Raw genomic sequence first — 23866 nt, forward strand, 5'->3', positions numbered from 1 at the left:
AAGGCCACAGGTAGCCAGTGCAGCCTGCGAGGATGGGTGTTATGCGGGAGCCACGAGGGCTCCTCTATCACCCGCAGCCGCATTCTGAACTAACTGCAGCCTCGGATGCCCTTCAAGGAAGCCCCATGTAGAGGCGTTGCAGTAATCCAGGCGAGGCGTCACAGGCGTGAGTGACCGTGCATAGGGCCTCCCGGTCCAGAAAGGCGCAACTGGCGCACCAGGCGAACCTGGTAGAACGCTCTCCTGGAGCGGCCGTCAAATGATCTTCTAGAGACAGCCGCTCATCCAGGAGGACGCTAAGTTGCGCACCCTCTCCATCGGGGCCAATGACTCGCCACCGATGGTCAGCCGCGGATTTAGCTGACTGTACCGGGATGCCGCATCCACAGCCACTCTGTCTTGGAGGATTGAGCTTGAGCCTGTTTCTCCCCATCCAGACCCGACGGCCTCCAGGCACCGGGACAGCACTTGATAGCCGTTGGGGTGGTCCGGTGTGGAAAAGTACAGCTGGGTGTCATCCGCGTACAGCTGGTACCTCACACCGAACCCACTGATGATCTCACCCAGCGGCTTCATGTAGATGTTGAACAGAAGGCGAGAGGATCGATCCTGCGGCACCCCACAAGTGAGGGGCCTCGGGCCGACCTCTGCCCCTGTCAACACCGACTGCGACGGTCGGAGAGATAGGAGGAGAACCACCGATAACGGTGCCTCCCACTCCCAATCCCTCCAACCGGCGCAGCAGGATACCATGGTCGATGGTATCGAAAGCCGCTGAGAGGTCTAATAGGACCAGGGCAGAGGAACAACCCCTATCCCTGGCCCTCCAGAGATCATCCACCAACGCGACCAAAGCCGTCTCCGTGCTGTAACCGGGCCGGAAACCGGACTGGAACGGGTCTAGATAGACAGTTTCATCCAGGTGTAAGGGAAACTGATATGCCACCATACTCTCAACAACCTTCGCCGCGAAGCGAAGGTTGGAGACCGGACGATAATTACCTAAAACAGCCGGGTCCAGGGAAGGCTTCTTGAGGAGGGGCCTCACCACCGCCTCTTTCAAGGCGGCCGGAAAGACACCCTCCACCAAATATTTCTCATTCTTCCACTCTCTCATTGCTTTCTTTCAGCATAACCATAGCCTCCCTCATACATCCAGATCAGGGGCCTCCAACCTTGGCAACTTTAAGACTTGTGGACTTCAACTCCCAGAATTGGGAGAAAAGCTGGCTGTGGAATTCTGGGAGTTGAAGTCCACAAGTCTTAAAGTTGCCAAGGTTGGAGACCCCTGATCCAGATTATGCTTCTGCTGTTCTTTTTAAGTAATTTTCGGAACCAGGCTAGAATTAATCATTTGTTTCTCTACTAAAAATTCAACTCATTTGCATAAAGATATCCACTGCTGTCTCTGCTTGAAGCTCAGCAATTAACTATCGTATGTAGCTACAGAAGAGAAAGGAAAAGGAAAAGGACACAGAAGATGAAGAGGAATGGGAAACAGGAAAAGGAAAGATCCTTAAGTTCTGTCTGAATCAGAACAATTGGAAATAAATATCTCATCCATGACTTATCTATTCAGAGATAGTTAAATGAAGTAGGAAATAGGTTGGCAGGAGGGAAATCAAAGGCACCAGGAAATGAACGTAAGTGGATCTTCTCTCCTCCCCTTCACAGTGTCTTCTCTCTTTTTAAAACCCTTAGAGCAGGGATCTCCAACCTTGGCAACTTTAAGACTTGTGGACTTCAACTCCCAGAATTCCTCAGCCAGTAGAAGTCCACAAGTCTTAAAGTTGCCAAGGCATTGGGCCGGGTTATTTACGGGACCGCCTACTGCGACCGAATACCTCCCACCGTCCCGTGCGCTCTCACAGAGAGGGTCTCCTCAGGGTGCCGTCAGCGAGGCAATGTCGTCTGCGACGCCCAGGGGAAGGGCCTTCTCTGTGGGGGCTCCCTACCCCCCGGACTTCGTCAGCTTTCGGACCTTCGGACCTTCCGCCGCGGGCTTAAAACATACTTATTTAATTGTGCAGGACTGAGCTAGATTTTAAATTTTGGGTTTTAAATTGGGTTTTATTTCTATTTTTAATTGGACGGGCTTTAGAATAAGTTTTTTAAATGTTTTATATTGTATTTATATTCTATTTATCTGTTTTTAGTGCCTGTAAACCGCCCTGAGTCCCTTGGGAGATAGGGCGGTATATAAATATGATTAAATAAATAAATAAATAAATAAATAAGGTTGGAGACCCCTGCCTTAAGAGTGTATTACACTTCTCCACTCAACAGTTTCTCCTTCTAATTGTTTCTTTCACCCCAATCCTCTATGGAGTCAAACCCCTTGAACGTCCTATTTCTTTTTTCTAACTATCTTAACCCGGAGCAAATTAAATGTTCACACCTCACACATTTCTTGTCAGTTATGAGTCAGTGTTCTTCCAACTTCTGTGACTCTTCGTGGTTAGCTAAGAATATTCAGAATCTGGAGTTCAAACTGCATTAGTCTTCTTATGATCTGCAAAATCTGATAAGGAATGGAACAGAACGGAAGGTGAAGGGTTGAGAGAGCAAAAACTATGTATGTGAATGGAAAGGTGTCTTCTTGAAAATGACACTGAGATAAAGTATAGATTCAAGTATCAACATAGCTTCAATGCTTTTATTGTAATCATGACATTTATGGAAAAAATAGCTTTCCTGGGATTATGAAAACTACTAGTACTAATATTCAGAGCTCCCTGATCACAATTTCCCCATATTTAACTACTCTTATTTTTCTTTACAACTCTGTTTGCCTCTTCTATTCCTCTAATTATATCTGTCTTTCTATTTCTGCTCCAAGGTGACAGACAGTCCCTAAGTTCTGGGCTTTCAAGAACCAGCTGTCTTTCTCATGATGAAGGTCCTGAAATCTTTAAAAGGGATTTAAAGGCTTTTGTATTTATTGATTACTGGTTTAGTATAGGCCTTGGTTATCCCATTCTGCCCCATTCATCCTGGCAGAAAGATAATTACTAAGTGTGTTAGGAATTACATCTGAGGTGTCACATTTGCCACTAGCTAGATTTGCAGGAAGGACATAGTTTATGTGGTTCAGCTTAAACACAGATGTTGCCAAGTTCTAGAGTTGAGGAGGTTCTTACTGGATTTGTTTTCCAGGGCAGATAGCTACATCCAATAATACAGGATTAATTGGAAGAAATAGAAGAAATATCTGAAAATGGTCAAGGATCATGTTTTTAACCAAGTCCCTGTATTGGAAATATCAATGTATTTCTTCTAAGAGACGGAGGAAATTATTGAATACAATGGACTTATTGTATCCATTATATTAATTAATGTTAATTAATTTTATTTTCAAATTAAATTTTACATCAATTTTTTTTATTTGCCCCACTACTACTCAGTAGTACTTTTTCTTGCCTAGGTTCCTTTTCAATCAACATGGTATTCCACAGTCATGTTTTAATTGTTTAAAAGTGGCACAATCCAGCTACCGTATATGGATTCACCTGAATTCTGAAAACCTCAACTTGGGTTTAACTTACAGCTCATTTCTCAGTTGCATTCCATTTGATGAATTGTGAGTGAAGATGATGGAGAGAGTATATCAAACCAAGTAGGGATTTCTGGCTTATTACCATCTCTTTAAAGGAAACAGAGATCAGCTGTTCCTCATTCTTTCTTCTGTCTATTTTTTAATGTAGTTCAGAGCTCTTTCCCATTCCTAATTCTTCCGGCTTTGTTCATCCACTAAGGAAAGAACATACATGTTCTTCATACTCTTTAAGGCTATGTGGAACCAAGAAGCTTAATGACAGGGACAGGTTGCTTTATATAACAAGGGAATGCTTAGATCTTTTTAGAATAGTACCGTGATGGTGAACCTATGGCACACGTGCCACTGGTGGCACATGGAGCCATATCTGTGGGCACGCGAGCATTGCCCTAGCTCAGCTCCAACACGCATGCACGTGCTGGCCAGCTGATTTTCGGGCCTTTTGGGCTCACCGGAAGTCAGGAAGCAGGCTGTTTCCAGCCTCCGGGGGGGATGGGGAAGGCTGTTTTCACCCTCCCCAGGCTCCAAGAAAGCCTCTGGAACCTGGGGAAGGCGAAAAATGGGCCTACCGGGCCCACAGTGCCATCACATGCCAAAACTGGGGAAAGTGCGGGGGGGGCTGCACACACATGCAGGGGGGGTGGAGCACATTGAATTATGGGTGTGGGCATGCACGTGCATAACCCCCCCTACTCCCCCCACTTTTGGCACGCAAGGGCAAAAAGGCTAGCCATTACTGGAATGGTACAAAGTTATATACCGGTAGTCTTGGTGTGCTACCTTCCTTTCAGCCAATGAGATGAAGGAAGCCTACTTCCAATGACAGGTCCTGGAAACAGCAAAGGGAAATGACCTTTAGGTAGATGATAGTGTGTGAAGAGAAATAATAGCAACAAATAATGTAATTAGTCATCCTTATTGGAGAGAATATCAAAAATAGACTGTACGTTAAGAGTTGGAGACATCTGTATCTTGGGAAGGAGTGGAAATGAGATTCTGTGTGTATACTACAGTTACATTTCCCCAATTCTTCCCCCCTTTTTTCCTGGATAGCGGATCCTGTGTCCTAAGATGCCACCCCTTGAAGAGACTGACCTTTTCCTTACAGACCCAAGGGAGAATCATGCCTTAGCCCCTACTGAGGCTTCTCCACTAACCCTTGAAGGCCGCCTCCGCTCCAATATTGACTCCATCTTGAAATACTCCTTTGCAGTCTCAGGACAGAAGCCCATGCTGAAGAAAAATTTCCATGTTTCACACAGTAATCTGGAAACCCAAAAGCTACCTGAATGGTCCACTGGCTTAAATGCTGAGATGAGCACATTTCCTCCTGAAGCTTTCACCTTAAATATCCAAAATGCTGAAATCACAGAAGAGGTCACAAACCAGCATCTCCTTGAAGACATCCACCATCTGATTGGTGAAGCATTGTCATTGGAAAAGAACCTGAAGGAAAAGAGCACGAAAGAGAAGAAAGACAAAAATCTAGGTCTGAATAGTGAAAAAGACATCTCAGGAAGGTAATGGCCAAATCCAGCTTGAAAACAATATATATATAGCTCTGCTATTTCATTTGAAGGAGAAATGACATGCTTGTGCTTATCTGCTTTATCCATATGCTGAAATGTATCTTTGGCTTAATATGAAACGGCTCCACTATTTTTACTGCAGTGCCTGTATAGAAAGAATAATCGGATATGGAATTGAGCTTTGGTTGCTTAATTGCCACTTTCATTGTATTTGTTCTTCTCTCCAAAGTGAGAGAAGAGCTAGTCAGTTCTTTTCTTTTCAAGGCCTGGTAGCTGTGCAATCATGGAAGCATATCTCTCTCTCCTTTCTGAAGCCATTTCTCATTCAGTGTCTTTCCATTTAAAATATATATATCTTTTGTGGGGGGGGGATATGGGGTGTGGGAGAATGGAGAGAGACCAAGTTAGTGAAGTCTAGGTATAGACCCAAAGTCAGACTGGCATTATTCCCACTGCAATACTCTGATTGTTGGTTTCTGTCTTGCTCAAGGGGGAAAACAGCAAAGCCAGGTGAGAAAGATCAACACTTTGGCCATAACAAATGGCAGTTGCAAATCAGGAAAACACCACATGACACTGACTCACAGAACATACCGTATATACTCGAGTATAAGCCGAGTTTTTCGGCACGTTTTTTGTGCTGAAAAACGCCCCCTCGGCTTATACTCGAGTCTACCCTTGCAGAGCCGACCCAGGGAGAGGGTTTTTTGCCCTCGGGAACAGCTGGGCCGGCAGGACGAGCCCAAATGCTGCCGGCATGCTTTGCCAGCTCGGCCGGCTCGTTTTGGGGCGGCGGCTGGCCTCCGGCGTTTTCTTCCGCCGCTTTTTGATGGCGGCGGCGGCGGTGGTCGGCGGAGGCGGGCGGAGGGGCGTTCGACATTTCGCCCCTCTCACTCGTCCTCCTCTTGCCGCGGTGGGGGCGGAGGCGTTGTCACTCGCCCTCCTCTCAGCGAAATTGAGTCGGCGGCAGTGGGGTGGGTGGGTGGGGAGGCCGCCGTGAAGTGCCGGCTGGGGGCCGGGAGCCAATCCCGGCTCCCCAGCCGCACTCACGGCGGCCTCCCCTGCCGCCGCACTCAATTTCGGAGAGGAGGCGAGTGACAACGCCTCCGGGCGAGAGTGACAAACAAATAGAGTTCTTCTCGCTTGGCGTTTGTCACCGCCCTCCTCTCAGCGAAATTGAGTGCGGCGGCAGTGGGGTGGGTGGGTGAGGCCGCCGTGAAGTGCCGGCTGGGGGCCCAGGAGCCAATCCCGGGCTCCCCAGCCGGCACTCACGGCGGCCTCTGCCGCCGCACTCAATTTCGGCTTTCGAGAGGAGGCGAGGTGACAACGCCTCCGCTGGCGAGTGACAAACAAATAGAGTTCTTCTCGCTTGGCGTTTGTCACCTCGCCCTCCTCTCCGGCCGAAATTGAGTGCGAGGCGGCAGTGGGGTGGAGGCGCGTGAAGTGCCGGCTGGGGGCCGGGGCCAATCCCGGCTCCCCAGCCGGCACTTCACGGCGGCCTCCCCACCCCCACCGCCGCCGCACTCAATTTCGCCGAGAGGAGGCGAGTGACAACGCCAAGCGAAGAACTCTTTATTGTTTGTCACTCTCGCCTCGGAGGCGGAGGCGTTGTCACCTCGCCCTCCTCTCCGGCCGAAATTGAGTGCGGCGGCAGTGGGGTGGGTGGGTGGGGAGGCCGCGTGAAGTGCCGGCTGGGGGCCCAGGAGCCAATCCCGGGCTCCCCAGCCGGCACTTCACGGCCTCCCCTGCCGCCGCACTCAATTTCGGCCGGAGAGGAGGCGAGTGACAACGCCTCCGGGCGAGAGTGACAAACAAATAGAGTTCTTCTCGCTTGGCGTTTGTCACCTCGCCCTCCTCTCGAAAGCCGAAATTGAGTGCGAGCGGCAGTGGGGTGGGGAGGCGCGTGAAGTGCCGGCTGGGGAGCCGGGATTGGCTCCTGGGCCCCCAGCCGGCACTTCACGGCGGCCTCCCCTGCCGCCGCACTCAATTTCGCCGAGAGGAGGCGAGGTGACAACGCCTCCGCCCACCGGGCAAGAGGAGGACGAGTGAGAGGCGAAATGTCGAACGCCCTCCGCCCACCACCGCCGCCGCCGCCATCAAAAGCGGCGGAAGAAAACGCCGAGGCCAGCCGCCGCCAAACGAGCCGGCCGAGCTGGCAAAGCATGCCGGCACTTCAATCCCGGGCTCCCCAGCCGGCACTTCACGGCGGCCTCCCCACCCACCCACCCACCCCACTGCCGCCGCACTCAATTTCGGCTGGAGAGGACGGCGAGTGTGTCAACGCCAAGGCGAGAAGAACTCTCTTTATTTGTTTGTCACTCGCCTCCTCTTACTCGTCCTCCTCTCGCCCTCGGAGGGGCGGAGGCGTTGTCCTGAATACATCCCAATAAAATGCAAAGGTTTCAAAGCATGTTTTGGAAAAGCAGCGAGGATGGGGGAGAATGCTGCCTTGAATGTGAAAAGAAACGTGGAAAACTCCAACTACAGTATAAAAAAACATTTGCACTCAGTACTTTTTATTTTATTTTATTTTTGCCAAGTTTTCCCCAGGGTTTTTCCCTATGGAAATTGGGGAGGTGGGGAGAAAGAGGTGAAAAGAAAAGCCTCTTGGAAAGCGGAGAAATACGGCAAGAACAAACAATTTCTCCCCGAGAGCAGGAGGAGGAGGAGGAGGAGAGATGGGGCATTGCAAGCTAGGGTGGGAAGAAGGAGGAGGAAGAAGAAGGAGGCAAAAGAAACCGACCCTCGCAGATCAGCAAATTAGCTTTCCTTCTCCAAACCAATTTTTTAAAAAAAAACCCGTTCTACCCAGAGCAAATGGCAAATAAGCAGCCCGTTTTGAGTCTGATTATTGTTTCATGGTGGTTGCCCTCTCTGATCTCCTTGTACATGACAAGGCACCTCTAACCCAGCGCTTTGTGTTTGTTATTGGTAATTCTCCTCTCCTTCTTCCATTGGAGTCCTCTCCTTCCTTTCCGAACGGGCGGGCGATTTACCTTCTCTGCCTCTTTTATTTTCCTGGAGGTGGAGGTGTATTCCTAAGGATGCCTTCAGTGCTGGGGAAGGAGCCGATCCATGGAGGGAGGGGGCGACGCTGCCGAAGCCGCTGCTTACAGAGGCGAAAGAGCCAGGCGTACCTTGGCATAGGTGGGCGGCTGGTGTAAGGCAGGGCAGAACCTTCGACCCGCAAGGATCCCGGGAGGTGGGGGACGAAAGAGAGGCAGAGAAGGAGGGAGGGAGGGAAGGAAAAGAAAAGAAAAGGGGGAGTGAAAATAAGAGCAGTCCGAGCAATAAATAAATATTGCTGGGCTGCTTTCCAAAAATCCTCAGCACGGAACTAAAAGTTGCAAGTGTTTTGTGAGTTCAAACAGTCCCTTCCAGACTAACACGTTTCATTAAAAGATACAAAGTTTGGTAAACTGAAGCTCGCTCTGTCCAATGCAAAAAAATCATCATCATCATATAATAATAATAATAATAATGATAATAATAATAATAATAATAATAATGATGATGATGATAATGATAATAATGATAATGATAATGATAATAATAATAATAATAATAATAATAATAATAATAATAATGATGATAATGATAATAATGATAATGATAATAATAATAATAATAATGATGATGATGATAATGATAATGATAATAATAATAATAATGATGATGATAATAATGATAATGATAATAATAATAATAATAATAATAATGATGATGATGATGATAATGATAATGATAATAATAATAATAATAATAATAATAATAATAATAATAATAATAATAATAATATTCAGCCGTGCTTCGCTTTGATGGCAGCCTGACGTAAAATGGGGGCAGGGGATACATACAGTTAGGGAAAATAACAAAACAATGTTTTGGGCTCAATTGCAGTCTTAAATTGAGGACTACCGGTACTTGCAATTTGAACCTTATTGGACACTTCATTCCTGGAGGGTTTTTAAAGAACAGACTGGACAATCCTTTGTCTGAAACAGTATAGGATCTCTTGCTTGAGGAGTGGGGACTGGACTAGAAGATCACTGTTAGTTTGGGATATGGTCAGAGCCCACACATCTGATGACATAAAAATTGGCAAAGTCATCTCAAGTCACTTTGGCCGTTATTCCAGGTGGGCTTACATCTGTATTGCAGCCCCTAGATGTCAGTTTAAATAAACCTTTCAAGGACCATGTGCGAAGGATGTGGCATGAATGGATGACATCTGGTCAAGCTCGTCTGACAAAAGTTGGAAATCTGAGAAAGCCAGACATAGAACTAATAGCACAGTGGGTTCGTGATGCATGGGAAGATATTCCAGAGGACATGGTGCAACGTGCCTTCAAGAAATGTGGCATTAGTAATGCTATGGATGGCAGTGAAGACAGCGCATTGTATGAGAGTGACAGCAGTGATGATGACGACTGTGAACTCAGTGATGACGACAACGTATATGCGGATAACATCACAGAAGCTGAAGTAGCTGAAGCTCTGTTTGGACAAACAGATGATGAGGAGGAGAACTCCAGTTTTGAGGGATTTTAGCTCTCGTTAGCTTGGTTGCTGTTACTTTTAAAGATACTGTATTTTTGATACCATATTCTTTTTGGGGACCCCCTTTTGCACTTTTATTGTTTTTCGTTCAAATAAATATTCATGTTATTTTACTTGGCTCTATCTTTATTTTTTACATTGACCAGTAGCTGCCTCATTTCCCACCCTCGGCTTATACTCGAGTCAATAGTTTTCCCAGTTTTTGTGGTAAAATTAGGTACCTCGGCTTATATTCGGATCGGCTTATACTCGAGTATATACGGTATGCCCTACAAGCAGAATACAGATTGGCAACTTGAACAGCAAAGTTTACTCTGGCATTATTTTGTGTTGATTCAAATATGGGTGGGAAGCTATGGGGAATACTTTAGAACAGCGCTCTCCAACCTTGGCAACTTTAAGACTTGTGGACTTCAACTCCCAGAGTTCCTCAGCCAGCAAAGCAAAGGAACTCTGGGAGTTGAAGTCCTCAAGTCTTAAAGTTGCCACGGTTGGAGACCCCTGCTTTAGAAAGAGTGACCGTGACCTAGACAAACAGGTAAGGGGTAGTTACAAAAAGAAGAAATGCTTAAGTTATTATTCACTCTGAAAAGAGTAGGTTTGAGGAGAGTGACTCGATCACCAGGTCCATGCAAAGCACCACCATTCCCTTTTTAAGGCCTTTAAACCCTGACTCCCAACGATGCAATTTTAAGGTAAAGCTATAAGTGAAGCCATAAAAATAAACTTGACTGTGTTGAAAGAATGAAGTAACTTTTAGTCCACATGTTTGATACTAGCCAAAGACTAAGTGTGACCACTGGCTATCTAAGATTTGTCACCTTGGAATTAAGGGATGACAGCCATGTGCCAAAAATCACCTCTGTGGTATGAAGAGGACCTTGGAATGGAAAATGGTCTGTGGTACCAGTATTGCCAGAGGGTCTTTTTTACAGCTCCTCTTCATAAGATATAGTGGGGGAAAATCTCACCTGAAAGAATTGAGCCAAAGCAGTTGGTCAAAGCCTGTTCCTTTATTAGATTAACAAAAACATACAGTGATCACCAGGATCATAGCAAGCAAAACCAGGAACACGCATGTCTCACAATAATCAAAATAATAATGAGGGTGTCACCTTTGGAATCAGAAGGGCCTCTCTTGTTGAAAGAGAAATCACAACACATGGGCATTAAATTATCAAAGGCACAATGACTGTAAATTACTCTTTCAAGTTATGGTAACAATGCAACTCTTCCTTTTTCTGAACATAGGAAAGCCTGAGTTCATTATCTTTATCTTTGAGTTAATCAACATAACTGAAGGAGAACTGACCTATATATCAAAGCCTTTCTAGATACAGTGAGGATATTATAAAGTAAAAAATGTGGGCGTTGCAAGTGTCATGAAGATTTGACTTTGCTATGTATGAGGTGAGAAGAACTACATTGCAAAGCAAACAATTTCATATAGTATTGCCAACTATCATAGCTTTCAGAGTTCTATGCAGTTCACAATTTATTGGGTATATCCTCTAATACTGCTACATATTTTATTCATCCAATTCATCCCATTCTTAATTCTACAATACTACTACCACTCTTATTTAATCCCTCCCCACAAAATTAAAATTAAAAAAAAGGACTAGGGGAGACATGATAGCAGTGTTCCAATATCTCAGAGGTTGCCACAAAGAAGAGGGAGTCAAACTATTCTCCAAAGCACCTGAGGATAGAACAAGAAGCAAGAAGGTGGAAACTAATCAAGGAGAGAAGCAACTTAGAACTAAGGAGAAATTTCCTGACAGTTAGAACAATCAATAAGTGGAACAACTTGCCTGCAGAAGTTGTGAATGTTCCAACACTGGCATTTTTTTTAAAAAAAATGCTAGTATATAAGCATGAATAAGACAATGCACTTAACTTGGATCTTGCCCCTGATAATAAAGGTGTGTGCATAAGTGCACAAAAGTGCCTACCGTTCCTGTCCTATTGTTTCCTTTCAATGCATGTGCTTGTATATAACATTGTGACAAAAATAAATAAATAAATAAACATCTCAAGCCAACTTGAGGTTAGGGCACGGGTGTCAAACTCGCCGCAACACGTTGCCATCACGTGATGTTTCACAATGTTTTTCCCCTTGATGGAACTGGGGTAGGCATGGCCTGCGCGTGACACATCCAGCCCACGGGCTGCCAGTTTGACACCCCTGGTTTAAGGCAAATCTATTCATGGATGAAAGCTTATTGATACCACAAAAAAACACTGAATTTAAAATGTGGGATGCACAAAGAACCCAGGAGGGCAGGCATTCTCAGGAGAGTATACAGCCACAGAAACCCCTGTCACTGGCTGGGAAGGTCAACCAATGGCAATCCCATGACCCAGGGATACTGCAACCAGCCAGTTGTCAAGCACCCAAATTTTGATCATGTGATCATGGAGATGCTATGGGGGTCGTAAGCGTGAGGAATAGTTGTAAGTCACTCTCTTCAGTGCAATGAATGGCCACTAAACAAATGGGTGTAAATCAAAGACTACATTTAGTTGTTTGACAAAAGCAATTATATGAATTCCTCAATGTTTTTCAATAATGTTTCCAGTTGAATGGTCATTTGGCTCTTCTAGCCAATAATCGGGGCTTTCTGAGCGTTGTCGTATAGGATTTGGCTGTACCCCATGCATGAAGTATCAATAACACTGGAGTGCTGATGAAGGCACATAGCGAGAAGATCATGGATATCTTTGACAATGGTATCTATAAGGTCTTGTTTACATCTAGATAAATGTTAGAGTTTGAGGTAGAGCCATAACCTAAATCATGTAAGTTATTATCCTTGCTCCACTGTAGCAATGAATTCACTATAACCATTTCTTCTTAGACCTTTCCCTGAAATGCAGCAGAAATAAATCTATTTATTTATATTTATTCATTTATTACATTTCTGTGAATGAAAATGAAAAAAAAGATTATTGATCCACTGATAATTGTGCCTTTGTTATTGAGATTCTCTAGATTATAGTTGAGCAGTATTGCAAAGATAATTCCATTTTTACAACCCCTCTCCACACACTCTAGCTATTCTAAAGACTGGATACTCACTGGGGAAAACAAGGAAGCACCAATGGTGGTGAGGAAAGAAAAAAAAATTCCATTGTTCTGGTGGGGCTGGATGAAGCTCTTTTGGGTAACTATTTACAGAGCACGCTGAAAATATTCAGACCTTCTTCACTTTTGTCAGTTTTGTTATGCTGCATCCTGATTCTACAGTTGTTGAAATTCATTTTTTTTTCTGATTAATCTACACTCACTACCCCATAATGACAAAGTGAAACAGAATTTTAGAAATGTCTATAATTTATGAAAAAGAAAAAACTGCAATATCACATTGGCATAAGTATTCAGACCCTTCACTCAGTACTTCGTTGAAGCAACTTTGGCTGCAATTACAGTCTTTTTGGGTAGGACACAACAAGCTTTGGACACCTAGATTGGGGGATTTTCTGCCATTCTTCCTTGCAAATCCTCTCAAGCTCAGTCAGGTTGGATAGCGACCATTGGTGGACAGCTACTTTCAGGTCCCTCCAGAGATGTTCAATAAGGTTCAAGTTACAGCTTTGGCTGAGCGACTCGAGGACATTCACAGAGTTGTTCCTAAGCCAGTCCTGGCTGTGTGATCATTGTCATGTTGGGAAGTGAACCTTTGGCCCAGTCTGAGGTCCTGAGCAATGAGGAACAGGTTTTAACTGAGTATATCCCTGTACTTTGCTGTATTCGGCTTTCCCTCAACCCTCATCAGTCTCCCTGTCCCTGCCGCTGAAAAACACCTCCACAATATGATGATACTACCACCACCTTCAGTTCACACTTCACTGTTGAGGTGATATTGGTCAGATGATGAGTAGTGCCTGGTTTCCTTCAGACATATTGTTTAGGACTGAGACCAAACAGTTCAATCTTGGCTTAATCAGATCAGAGAATCTTGTTCCTCACAGTCTGAGAATCCTCCAGGTACTCTTTTGCAAGCTCCAAGCAGCCTTTTGTGTGTTTTGCATTGAGAAGAAGCTTCTGTCTAGCTACTCTGCCATAAACATCAAATCAGTGGAAGGCTGCAGTGATGGTTTTTCTTCTGGAACTCTGTCCCATCTCCACACAGGATCTCTGGAACATAGTCAGAATGACCATTGGATTCACCTCCCTTACTAAGGAGCTTCTCCCCCAATTACTCAGTTTGACCAGGCAACCCATTCTTGGAAGAGTCCTGATTGTGCCAAACCTCTTCCGGAGACCACTGTACTCTTAGGAACCTTCAGTGCAGCAGAAATTTTATGGTAGCCTTTCCCAGATCTGTGCCTTGCAATATTCCTGTTTCTGGGCTCTACAGGCAGTTCCTTTAACCTCATGTCTTTTGCTCTGCTACAGTATGCACTGTCAGCTATGAGGCCTTCTGTAGAGAGGTCTGTGCCTTTCCAAATCATGTCCAATCAATTTAATTTACCACAAGTCAACTCCAATCAAGGTGTAGAAACATGGCAGCAATGATCAAGAGAAATGGGAAGCACTTGAGCTAAATTTCAGGTGCTGTTGCAAAGGGTTTGAATACTTATGCCAATGTGATATTTCAGCTTTTTCTTTTTAATAAATTTACAGATATTTCTAAAACTCTGTTTTCACTTTGTCGTTATGGGGTATTGAGTGTAGATTAATGAGGAAAAATGAATTTCAACCACTGTAGAAACAGGCTGGAGCATTCTCTGATGTCATCTATGGGTAGTCTTGGATGTGTGTAGCCCAGATTTGTTAGTCCTACAAGCTTTCTCAAATAAGAACAATTTAGTGATAAGTGAGAGGTGGGGATGAGTGGGATGGAGAATAAGGTGCCACTTTTGTGAATGCACTTTTGTCTTAAGACTTGAGTATTATTCCTAGCTACACATCAAACAGGCACTATTCTCTAAACCAGGGGCCTCCAACCGTGGCAACTTTAAGCCTAGTGGACTTCAACTACCAGAATTCCCCCAGCCAGAAAAGCTGGCTGGGGAATTCTGGGAGTTGAAATCCGCCAGGCTTAAAGTTGCCACGGTTGGACCCCTGCTCTAAACAGCAAACATTACAGTTGCCCAATAGGATGGACAGGTGGGGAGAGAGCAATAAAATTAAAACAGTCTTTCTTATTATTCCCCCATTATTTTGCTTCTTTTTCCCTTGCTATACCAGTCTTTTAGCTATTGAGAAGGATGAAGCTCTGGTGATTCTCTGCTATGCAGTTCTTCAGGACATTTGCATATCCTCAGCTATTAGCAGGGCCTGGAAAGAAATAGAAAGAAAAATCTTTGGCTCTGAGGATTTGGTAAGATTCCCTGCCGATTACCTAAAGTATTTTCCCTCCAATAGAATTCAGCACTTGGCAAACATCTGGCCCCACTAAATGCTTATGTCGCAACATTTATGTTGTTAGAATATACGTGGATTTTGGGACAGTTTCCTGACTAATTCACCCCAACAATGATTTGCCACATATTTTGGGAGGTAAGGCCTAAAGGTTATTGCCAGAATTTGAGCTTTGTTTTTATCTTGTTCCCTGGTTACTAGGTGTGCGATAACCTTGGCCGGCATCATGCAGATCTGTGTGCTGAATGTGCATTCTGCTCTTTAAAAACAGAGCAGTGTCAAGGGGCCTCCAACCTAAAACGTACCCACTGTGGAGATGGCATCTTCACAAACTACATTAACCCTGGGATTCTGGCTCAGCATCGGGCTATGAGCCTCGAGGTAAATAAAGGTTAGATTGATAAGATATTGGAGAATCTTGCCTCTTTTACTATAGCTGTATTTCCATGTAGCTAATCCTCTATTTTCCCATTCTTATTGTTAGAGTTCCCCAAACCTGCAAGAATTTTATGGATTTGAAACTTACGGTGGCATGCGGGCAGAGTACTGGTGTGGTCGCTTGGCTGCTCATAGCTGTGATGATTATCGTGTGGCTCTTTGGCTGCAGTCAGAATATTCTTTCTTTCATGGAGGAGATTTCCCAAACAAGGTGGGCATTCACGAAATAGCATTTTTTAGCACCTGGTTGTTTGTTCCTCACGTTTCCCACTTCTGTCTCATTTCATTCTTCTTAGATTTGTGACTCAACAGGAGTTCAACATCCAACTTATTGTGCATTCAAGAGTAATCAGTGCATGGAATACACCATTCAAAACAAGAAGGTGAGGGCTTCCATCTTTTTATTCCATAGGCCATCAGTAAGCCTTTCTAAAGGAGGCCAGCTTTCTCATTTCTAATAAAGACTTTAGACAATTTCTGCTTTGCATATATCATTCCTGTGGAATGTTTTTTAATAGCCAAGTTGAGAAGAAGAAGAAAAAGGAGGAGGAGGGGGGGAGGAGGAGGAGGAGGAGGAGGAGGAGGAGAAGGAGGAGGAGGAGGAGGAGGAGGAGGAGGAGAAGAAGAAGAAGAAGAAGAAGAAGAAGAAGAAGAAGAAGAAGAAGAAGAAGAAGAAGAAGAAGAAGAAGAAGAAGAAGAGGCAGCAGCTGCTTTTCTGTGGTTATAAAAAGCTGAAAATCCCTATCTTTGAAAAGCATCCTATTGTATGCTTATAATTCAGCAAAACTCCCTGATCGTTATAACTTCCTTTCAGTGCTAGGTTCTTTTTTCCCCCTACTCTTAAATGGATAAGCTGTTTATTGCTTGTTAACTAGAAATTAAGTAGAATAGAAATGATTTGTAATGAGTTATTTCCCTCCAGGGGTGGATAGATTTAATTATTGCTTTCCTTTTAATAGCCAAAATAACTCTACATGAAACTTCATTAGTTCATTCAAGACAAATGGGCAACTCTTGGTCACTTGTAATTTTCCCAATGAACTCATGTGCTCCTTTCTTCAGCCATCACTGATACTCCATGTTTGCTGATTTGGGTACAGTTAATAGTTTAAGTTGGAATTGAGTTTGATTTTCACTTTAAGCCTGTCTATTTTGCCCTATTCTGTCTTTCTGTATGACTATAGAATATAGAAAAAGGTTTCTCATACCTAACTTGAGATATAATTTTGATAGATTATGTCCTATTGAGTCATTTTTAATACTACCAACCATACATATTTTCTGATGATTAGCTATTCCACACCTGGTCTTTTAGGTATTCTAACAGTGCCATCATCACTGAATAGAATAGAATAGAATGGAATAGAATAGAATAGAATAGAATAGAATAGAATAGAATAGAATAGAATAGAATAGAATAGAATTTTTTATTGGCCAAGTGTGATTGGGCACACAAGGAATTTGTCTTGCTGTATATGCTCTCAGTGTACATAAAAAAAAACATACCTTCAAGATACAATATTTACAACGCAAATGATGGTCATAGGGTACAATTTAACACTTAATGATACAACACTTAATGATAATCATAGGGTACAAATAAGCAATCAGGATCAATCAATATCAATATAAATCATAAGGATTATCAGCAACAAAGTTACAATCATACAGTCATAAATTGAAAGAGATTGGTGATGGGAACGATGAGAAGATTAATAGTAGTGCAGATTTAGTAAATAGTTTGACAGTGTTGAGGGAATTATTTGTTTAGCAGAGTGATGGCCTTTGGAAAAAACCTGTTCTTGTGTCTAGTTGTTCTGGTGTGCAGTGCTCTATACCGTCATTTTGAGGGTAGGAGTTGAAACAGTTTATGTCCAGGATATGAGGGATGCAGTTCTAATTATCCTCTGAAGTCTGTGTCTTTCTTTTTGGGTTGCAGAACCAAACCAGACAGTTATAGAGGTGCAAATGACAGACTCAATAATTCCTCTGTAGAACTGAATCAGTAGCTCCTTGGGCAGTTTGAGCTTTCTGAGTTGGCGCAGAAAGAACAGTCTTTGTTGTCCTTTTTTGATGATATTTTTGATGTTAACTGTCCATTTTAGATCTTGCGATATGATAGAACCTAGAAATTTGAAGTTTTCTACTGTTCATACTGTGTTGTCAAGTATTGAGAGGTGGAAGTATGGAAGGGTTTCTCCTAAAGTCTACCACCATTTCTACGGTTTTGAGTGTGTTCAGTTCCAGATTGTTACGGTCGCACCACAAGGCTAGTCGTTCGAGCTCACGTCTATATGCAGATTCGTCATTGTCTCGAATGAGACAATCACTGTTGTGTCATCTGCGAACTTCAGTAGCTTAACAGATGGATCGTTGGAGATGCAGTCATTGGTATACAGAAAGAAGAGAAGTGGGGAGAGCTCACAGCCTTTGGGGGGCCCTGTGCTAATTGTACAGGTATCTGATGTGATCCTGTTTAGCTTCACCAGCTGCTTCCTGTTTGTTACTGAGTCCATCCATCTTAGAGTTTATTGTCCTCTTTCCTTCCACATTTTCCATTAGAGTCTTTTTCCAGAAAGCCAAGTCTTTACATAATGTGTGAAAATATACTTATTCTGACTTTAAAGTCTTTTTCAAAGAGGTTCATAAATGGAAAAAGTAAAACATTGCATGGTAATTAAAAATATACACTACATTCAAGAAATGAAACACACATGAACAAAATCAAATATAAAAGTCAGCAAGTCCTGGCATCATAAAGTCAGATTAAGAGAGTGTAAAAAAGCAGGAGGTGGGGGAACATTTGAAGCACTATTGTAGAACTTGTGAGTAATCCAGAAATTTGCTGTGTTTAAAAAAAAAGAATAGGGATTATGATGTTTGAAGATGCAGTAATTCTGATCTTCAATATCTGATACTGTTCCATATAGGAAAGGCTGCTATTTGGACTAAATACAGTGATACCTTGGTACTCAACTGCTTTGAAACTAATCTAATTTGGTACTTAAGGCATTTTAAGGTGAAAATTTTGTTCCGGTACTCATCATTTCTTTGGTACTCGACACACAAGCTAGAGCTTGTCGATGTCCACTGTCTTGTGACTCACTATATTATATTTTATGGGGGGAAATTGTTTAGTACACATCATTTTGGTACTCATTGCATTTCCTGGAACCAATTAATGATGAGTACCAAGGTACTCATGTAAATGTCAAGCAAGACAAGCAGGAATGCAATGGATTCTTGGATTTAAGCATGAAAACTGAGCAGACCAGCCAAATTAATTTCAGACTTAATAATTTGAAAACAATAAGAGGGTATTTGAGAATCAATAAATATATAAAAAATAAAATGGGTCGGCTTAGACTTCTACTAACTTAAAACTAATCCTTGTAAGATTCACATAAGCATAAAGAATGCATTAACTCCAATAGACTTTTGGAGGGAAATCCATTTTTTTCTTGACTGCCCGATAATTAATATATTGTATATATATTAATATATAATACTAATACATACACACACACACACACACACACACACACACACACACACACAAACACTGGTGTGTGTGTGTGTGTGTGTGTGTATTTGTTTTCTGAGGTTTTCGTGGGTGTTTGTATGTAGGTCTTTGGTTATTTGGGTTTTCTCCCGCATAAAATTGGAAGTGTCTTGGCGACGTTTCGACGAAGTCGCATTCGTCATCTTCAGGCTGGGTGTTTACAGCTTCATGCTTCTAGGAGAAAGATTTTCTCCTAGAAGCACGAAGCTATAAACACCCAGCCTGAAGATGACGAACGAGACTTCGTCGAAACGTCGCCAAGACACTTCCAATATATATATATATAATGTATGTATGTATGTATATGGTGTGTGTGTGTGTGTGTGTGTGTGTGTGTGTGTGTGTGTGTGTGTGTGTGTAGGTCTTTGGTTATTGGGGTTTTCTCCCGTGTAAAATTGGAAGTGTCTTGGCGGCGTTTCGAAGTCTCATTCGTCATCTTCAGGCTTCAGCTTCGTGCTTCTGGGAGCAATGTGTGATTGCAGCTGTTTCTTCCTTTTTAACTGCTAGTGGGGGTTTGAACTGATTGGGTGGGAGCTTGGCTGTGCTCTGATTGGATGGGGGTTTTTTTGTGCTATGATTGGCTGGAGGTGTGTCCTGTTTGGGTGGGGGCTTGGTTGTGCTCAGATTAGTCTGAGTTGCAGGGGGATTAACACGAGGAATGACACCAGACCCACACTCACGAGGTCCACACAGGATGTCACCACCACACATCCACCCAGAAAGCAGACCCAAACCCACACTGATCAGGAAGCACGACCAAGGACCAGAAGCCAGACCGCAGCTGCAACATTAGCCATTTCAAACCCCTCCAATCCATACATGCAGCAGACTGACACCCACTACGAAGATGTAGCACGACCATGAACACGAAGCCAAACAGCAGCAGTGCAGCTCACCAGCTCAAATCCCCCTGCAACTCAGACTAATCTGAGCACAACCAAGCCCTCACCCAAACAGGACACACCTCCAGCCAATCAGAGCACAAAACCCCCCCATCCAATCAGAGCACAGCCAAGCTCCCACCCAATCAGTTCAAACCCCCACTAGCAGTTAAAAAGGAAGAAACAGCTGCAATCACACATTGCTCCCAGAAGCACGAAGCTGAAGCCTGAAGATGACGAATGAGACTTCGTCGAAACGTCGCCAAGACACTTCCAATTTTACGCGGGAGAAAACCCGAATAACCAAAGACCTACATACAAACACCCGCGAAAACCTCAGAAAACATATATATATATATATATATATACACACACATACATACATACATACACACATACACACACACTTTATAGCTTGATTTTCAAATATTTTTTAGTAGCTGTTCTCCTTCCAATGGGAAATTTCTTTCATTTAAATATTTCTGGTTGGCACAAACAGACTGAGGTTCTCCAGTTCTCATCCAAGACCTCTAGGTGACCTATGGGTCTGACTCAGTCAAAACAAAGTCTTCTTTGTAGAGTCTGTATCATCGATACCATCGACCATGGTATCCTGCTGCGCCGGCTGGAGGGATTGGGAGTGGGAGGCACCATTTATCGGTGGTTCTCCTCCTATCTCTCCGACCGGTCGCAGTCGGTGTTGACAGGGGGGCAGAGGTCGACCCCGAGGCGCCTCACTTGTGGGGTGCCGCAGGGGTCGATCCTCTCGCCCCTTCTGTTTAACATCTACATGAAGCCGCTGGGTGAGATCATCAGTGGTTTTGGTGTGAGGTATCAGCTGTATGCGGATGACACCCAGCTGTACCTTTCCACACCGGACCACCCCAACGAAGCTATCGAAGTGCTGTCCCGGTGTCTGGAAGCTGTACGGGTCTGGATGGGGAGAAACAGGCTCAAGCTCAATCCCTCCAAGACAGAGTGGCTGTGGATGCCGGCATCCCGGTACAGTCAGCTAAATCCGCGGCTGACCATTGGTGGCGAGTCATTGGCCCCGATGGAGGGGGTGCGCAACTTAGCGCCCTCCTGGATGAGCGGCTGTCTTTGGAAGATCATTTGACGGCCGTCTCCAGGAGAGCGTTTTACCAGGTTCGCCTGGTACGCCAGTTGCGCCCCTTTCTGGACCGGGATGCCCTGTGCACAGTCACTCACGCACTCGTGACGTCTCGCCTGGATTACTGCAACGGTCTCTACATGGGGCTCCCCTTGAAGGGCATCCGGAGGCTGCAGTTAGTCAGAATGCGGCTGCGCGGGTGATAGAGGAGCCCTCGTGGCTCCGTATAACACCCATCCTGCGCAGACTGCACTGGCTGCCTGTGGCCTTCGGGTGCGCTTCAAGGTTTTGGTGACCACCTTTAAAGCGCTCCATGGCATAGGGCGGGTTATCTACGGGACCGCCTGCTGCTACCGAATACCTCTCACCGACCCGTGCGCTCTCACAGAGGGACTCCTCAGGGTGCCGTCAGCGAGGCAATGTCGTCTGGCGATGCCCAGGAAGGGCCTTCTCTGTGGGGCTCCCACCTCTGGAATGAACTGCCCCAGGACTTCGTCAGCTTCCGGACCTTGGACCTTCCGTGAGCTTAAAACATATCTATTTAACTGCGCAGGACTGAGTTAGATTTTAGTTTGTGGGTTTTATCTTGGGTTTTAATTTTTATATTTTTAATTAAGGCTTTTGAATAAGTTTTTTAATTGTTTTTAGAATTGTATTTATTGTATTTTTTGTTTTTTAAATGCCTGTAAACCGCCCTGAGTCCTTTGGGAGATAGGGCGGTATATAAATATAAACAATAAATAAATAAATAAATAAATCCCCAACATAATATAGGCACCAAATATATTGTATTTGAACATCTTCATTAAGGCTTGCCTGACCTTCTGCCCCAATGCAGCTGTATGTGTTTGAAAACTGGATAGTTGGGATATTGCAAAACAAAACATTCGTCTCTACCACCTGCTTTTTTTCCAGGAATGCCTGATTTGGGTAGTTTGCCTATAATGCTCATGTTTTATATATGTAATGTATTCATTTCTCTTAGTTAGTTTATTGTTTTTCCTTTCTTCTCCTCCTCTCCCCTCTTCCTTCCCTTCTGCTCCCTTTTTGAAAGGGTGTAGATTATATATATGTGTGTGTACCTGAATAGTCAGCCTTCTCCAAAAGCAGCATTTTAAAGAGAAATGTGTTATTTTGCCTTTGGGGCATTTATTTCTCATAATGTTTGAACCTAACCATAATGTAATTTCTCTGATTTGGGCACAGCTTCTTAAGCAAGTCAGGAATTAGGGCATGGGAGTTATAGTTAATAACTTAGCTTAGTATATCAACCCTTGTAACTTGTTTAAAAATTTGTATTTAGTATGAAGCACAAACTAAGCTGCAGTATGTTTTTGGCAAAATTACATTTTTTTTAATTTGCCTTTTGGAAAACAGGACTTTTTATTATCAGTAATTGTCAGACCTATGATTTTGTGAGAATACTGACAATATATTTCTAAATTCCTAATGTACCTGTGACCAAAATAAGAGGAAGACCCTTTTCTTTTAAAACAGGGAAAGAAGTACAGAACAACACAGCAATTTTTCTTTTATTCACTGCTGAGCTTTTTAGGCTTTCTGAAACTTATTTCCAGTCAATCATTTACTGTTGTCCTTTTTTTTAAATCAGAATTTTCAGTTTCTGAGACTGCCCTTTTTTTGTGTCCCCATCTTGTTCACCTTGATGGGGCCATTATAGATTGCTTCGTACCTCTGGGGAAAGTATCACTTTGAAGATATAGCAATTTTTCAGGACAGATTAATTCATCGCTAACTTTCTTTTTTTTTCACCCACAGGTATTGCGGATTGGCTGCCTAAAAGATCAGATGTATCAGGAGCTAAGCAGGGAGGAAGGAGAAGTTGAAGTGCTGCTCTGGAGCCAGAAATTCTTGAATTTTACCGAAGGGTGAATGAAAAAACAGAATGAAATAGTTTTTTTTTTAAAAAGGAGAAGGGCCAAAAGAGACTTATGCACAAACATATATATAAATAGCCACTGTTTTACGACTCTCAATTTAAAGATGTTTAAATATATAGTCTCTGTATTTAAGTACTACAGTGGTACCCTTTTATTTCACTCTGGAAGCTCCTCCTACTAAATCCATCTCATACGGTTTGTCTTTTAATGTTTCTCAACAATGATTTTTACCAAATCTTCCTGGTTGTGTTGTACTTGGATGTAAGAAGAATAAATGATAAAAAGCATGAACTGACAAATGAAGTGAAAGTAAGAAATATGTATCTGTAAGAGAAAGGAGGAGAACATAACAGATCTGCATGAAGGTGAACTTATGGAGGGAAGTGAAGATACAGATTTAATTATAAATAAAAGGAATAAAATGTATGTCTGACTATACGAATTGATGTCATTTAAATTAGTATGGGTAAACAAAAATATATGTTTATTATCATTGATGCACATTATATTCCTGTATATAGTGATAATGAAAGAACTAGAGATGAATTTGGTAGCACTGTCTATTATTGAGAAGGAATGTGTCCTAGAAGAACAGGATTGTGTTAGGAGACTTAAATGAACATGAAAGAAAAGTTTTGAAAACTACAGTGAAAGTCTTCATGAAAATAAGTACAAGATACGTGTTGAAAAGTGTTAGAAGATAACCTACCAACAGAATAAACAAAATGAGGACATAAGAAAAAATGTGAAAACTGATTGAAACAGAGGAAAAAGAATTACGGTATGTTACAAAGTGTCTTAGAAGTGTTTAAAATGGTAACTATGATTTTAAAAAAAAGTTTTGTGGAATGGTAATGTGAAAGCAGTTACGGATGACAAAATGTATGTAAGAAAATAATTGTAAAAAAATTAAGATGAAAAATTATCTAATGGGTAATGAGATTGTATGACAGCACA

General features: G+C 43.2%; 1 protein-coding gene across 1 annotated transcript in view; it reads left to right on the forward strand.

Moving 5' to 3' along the window:
• ACRBP (acrosin binding protein) overlaps positions 1-23500 on the forward strand; it is a 31215-nt gene extending 7715 nt beyond the window's left edge. The window contains exons 4-9 of the mRNA XM_058174029.1: positions 4610-5076; positions 14843-14975; positions 15218-15397; positions 15501-15665; positions 15751-15837; positions 22788-23500. Of these exons, the coding sequence (XP_058030012.1) occupies positions 4610-5076; positions 14843-14975; positions 15218-15397; positions 15501-15665; positions 15751-15837; positions 22788-22901 (1146 nt within the window). The 3' untranslated portion in view covers positions 22902-23500. The remainder of the gene's footprint in view (positions 1-4609; positions 5077-14842; positions 14976-15217; positions 15398-15500; positions 15666-15750; positions 15838-22787) is intronic.
• The last annotated feature ends 366 nt before the right edge of the window (positions 23501-23866 follow it).

This window comes from Ahaetulla prasina, chromosome 2, assembly GCF_028640845.1.
Source record: "Ahaetulla prasina isolate Xishuangbanna chromosome 2, ASM2864084v1, whole genome shotgun sequence".
Lineage (NCBI taxonomy): Eukaryota > Metazoa > Chordata > Lepidosauria > Squamata > Colubridae > Ahaetulla > Ahaetulla prasina.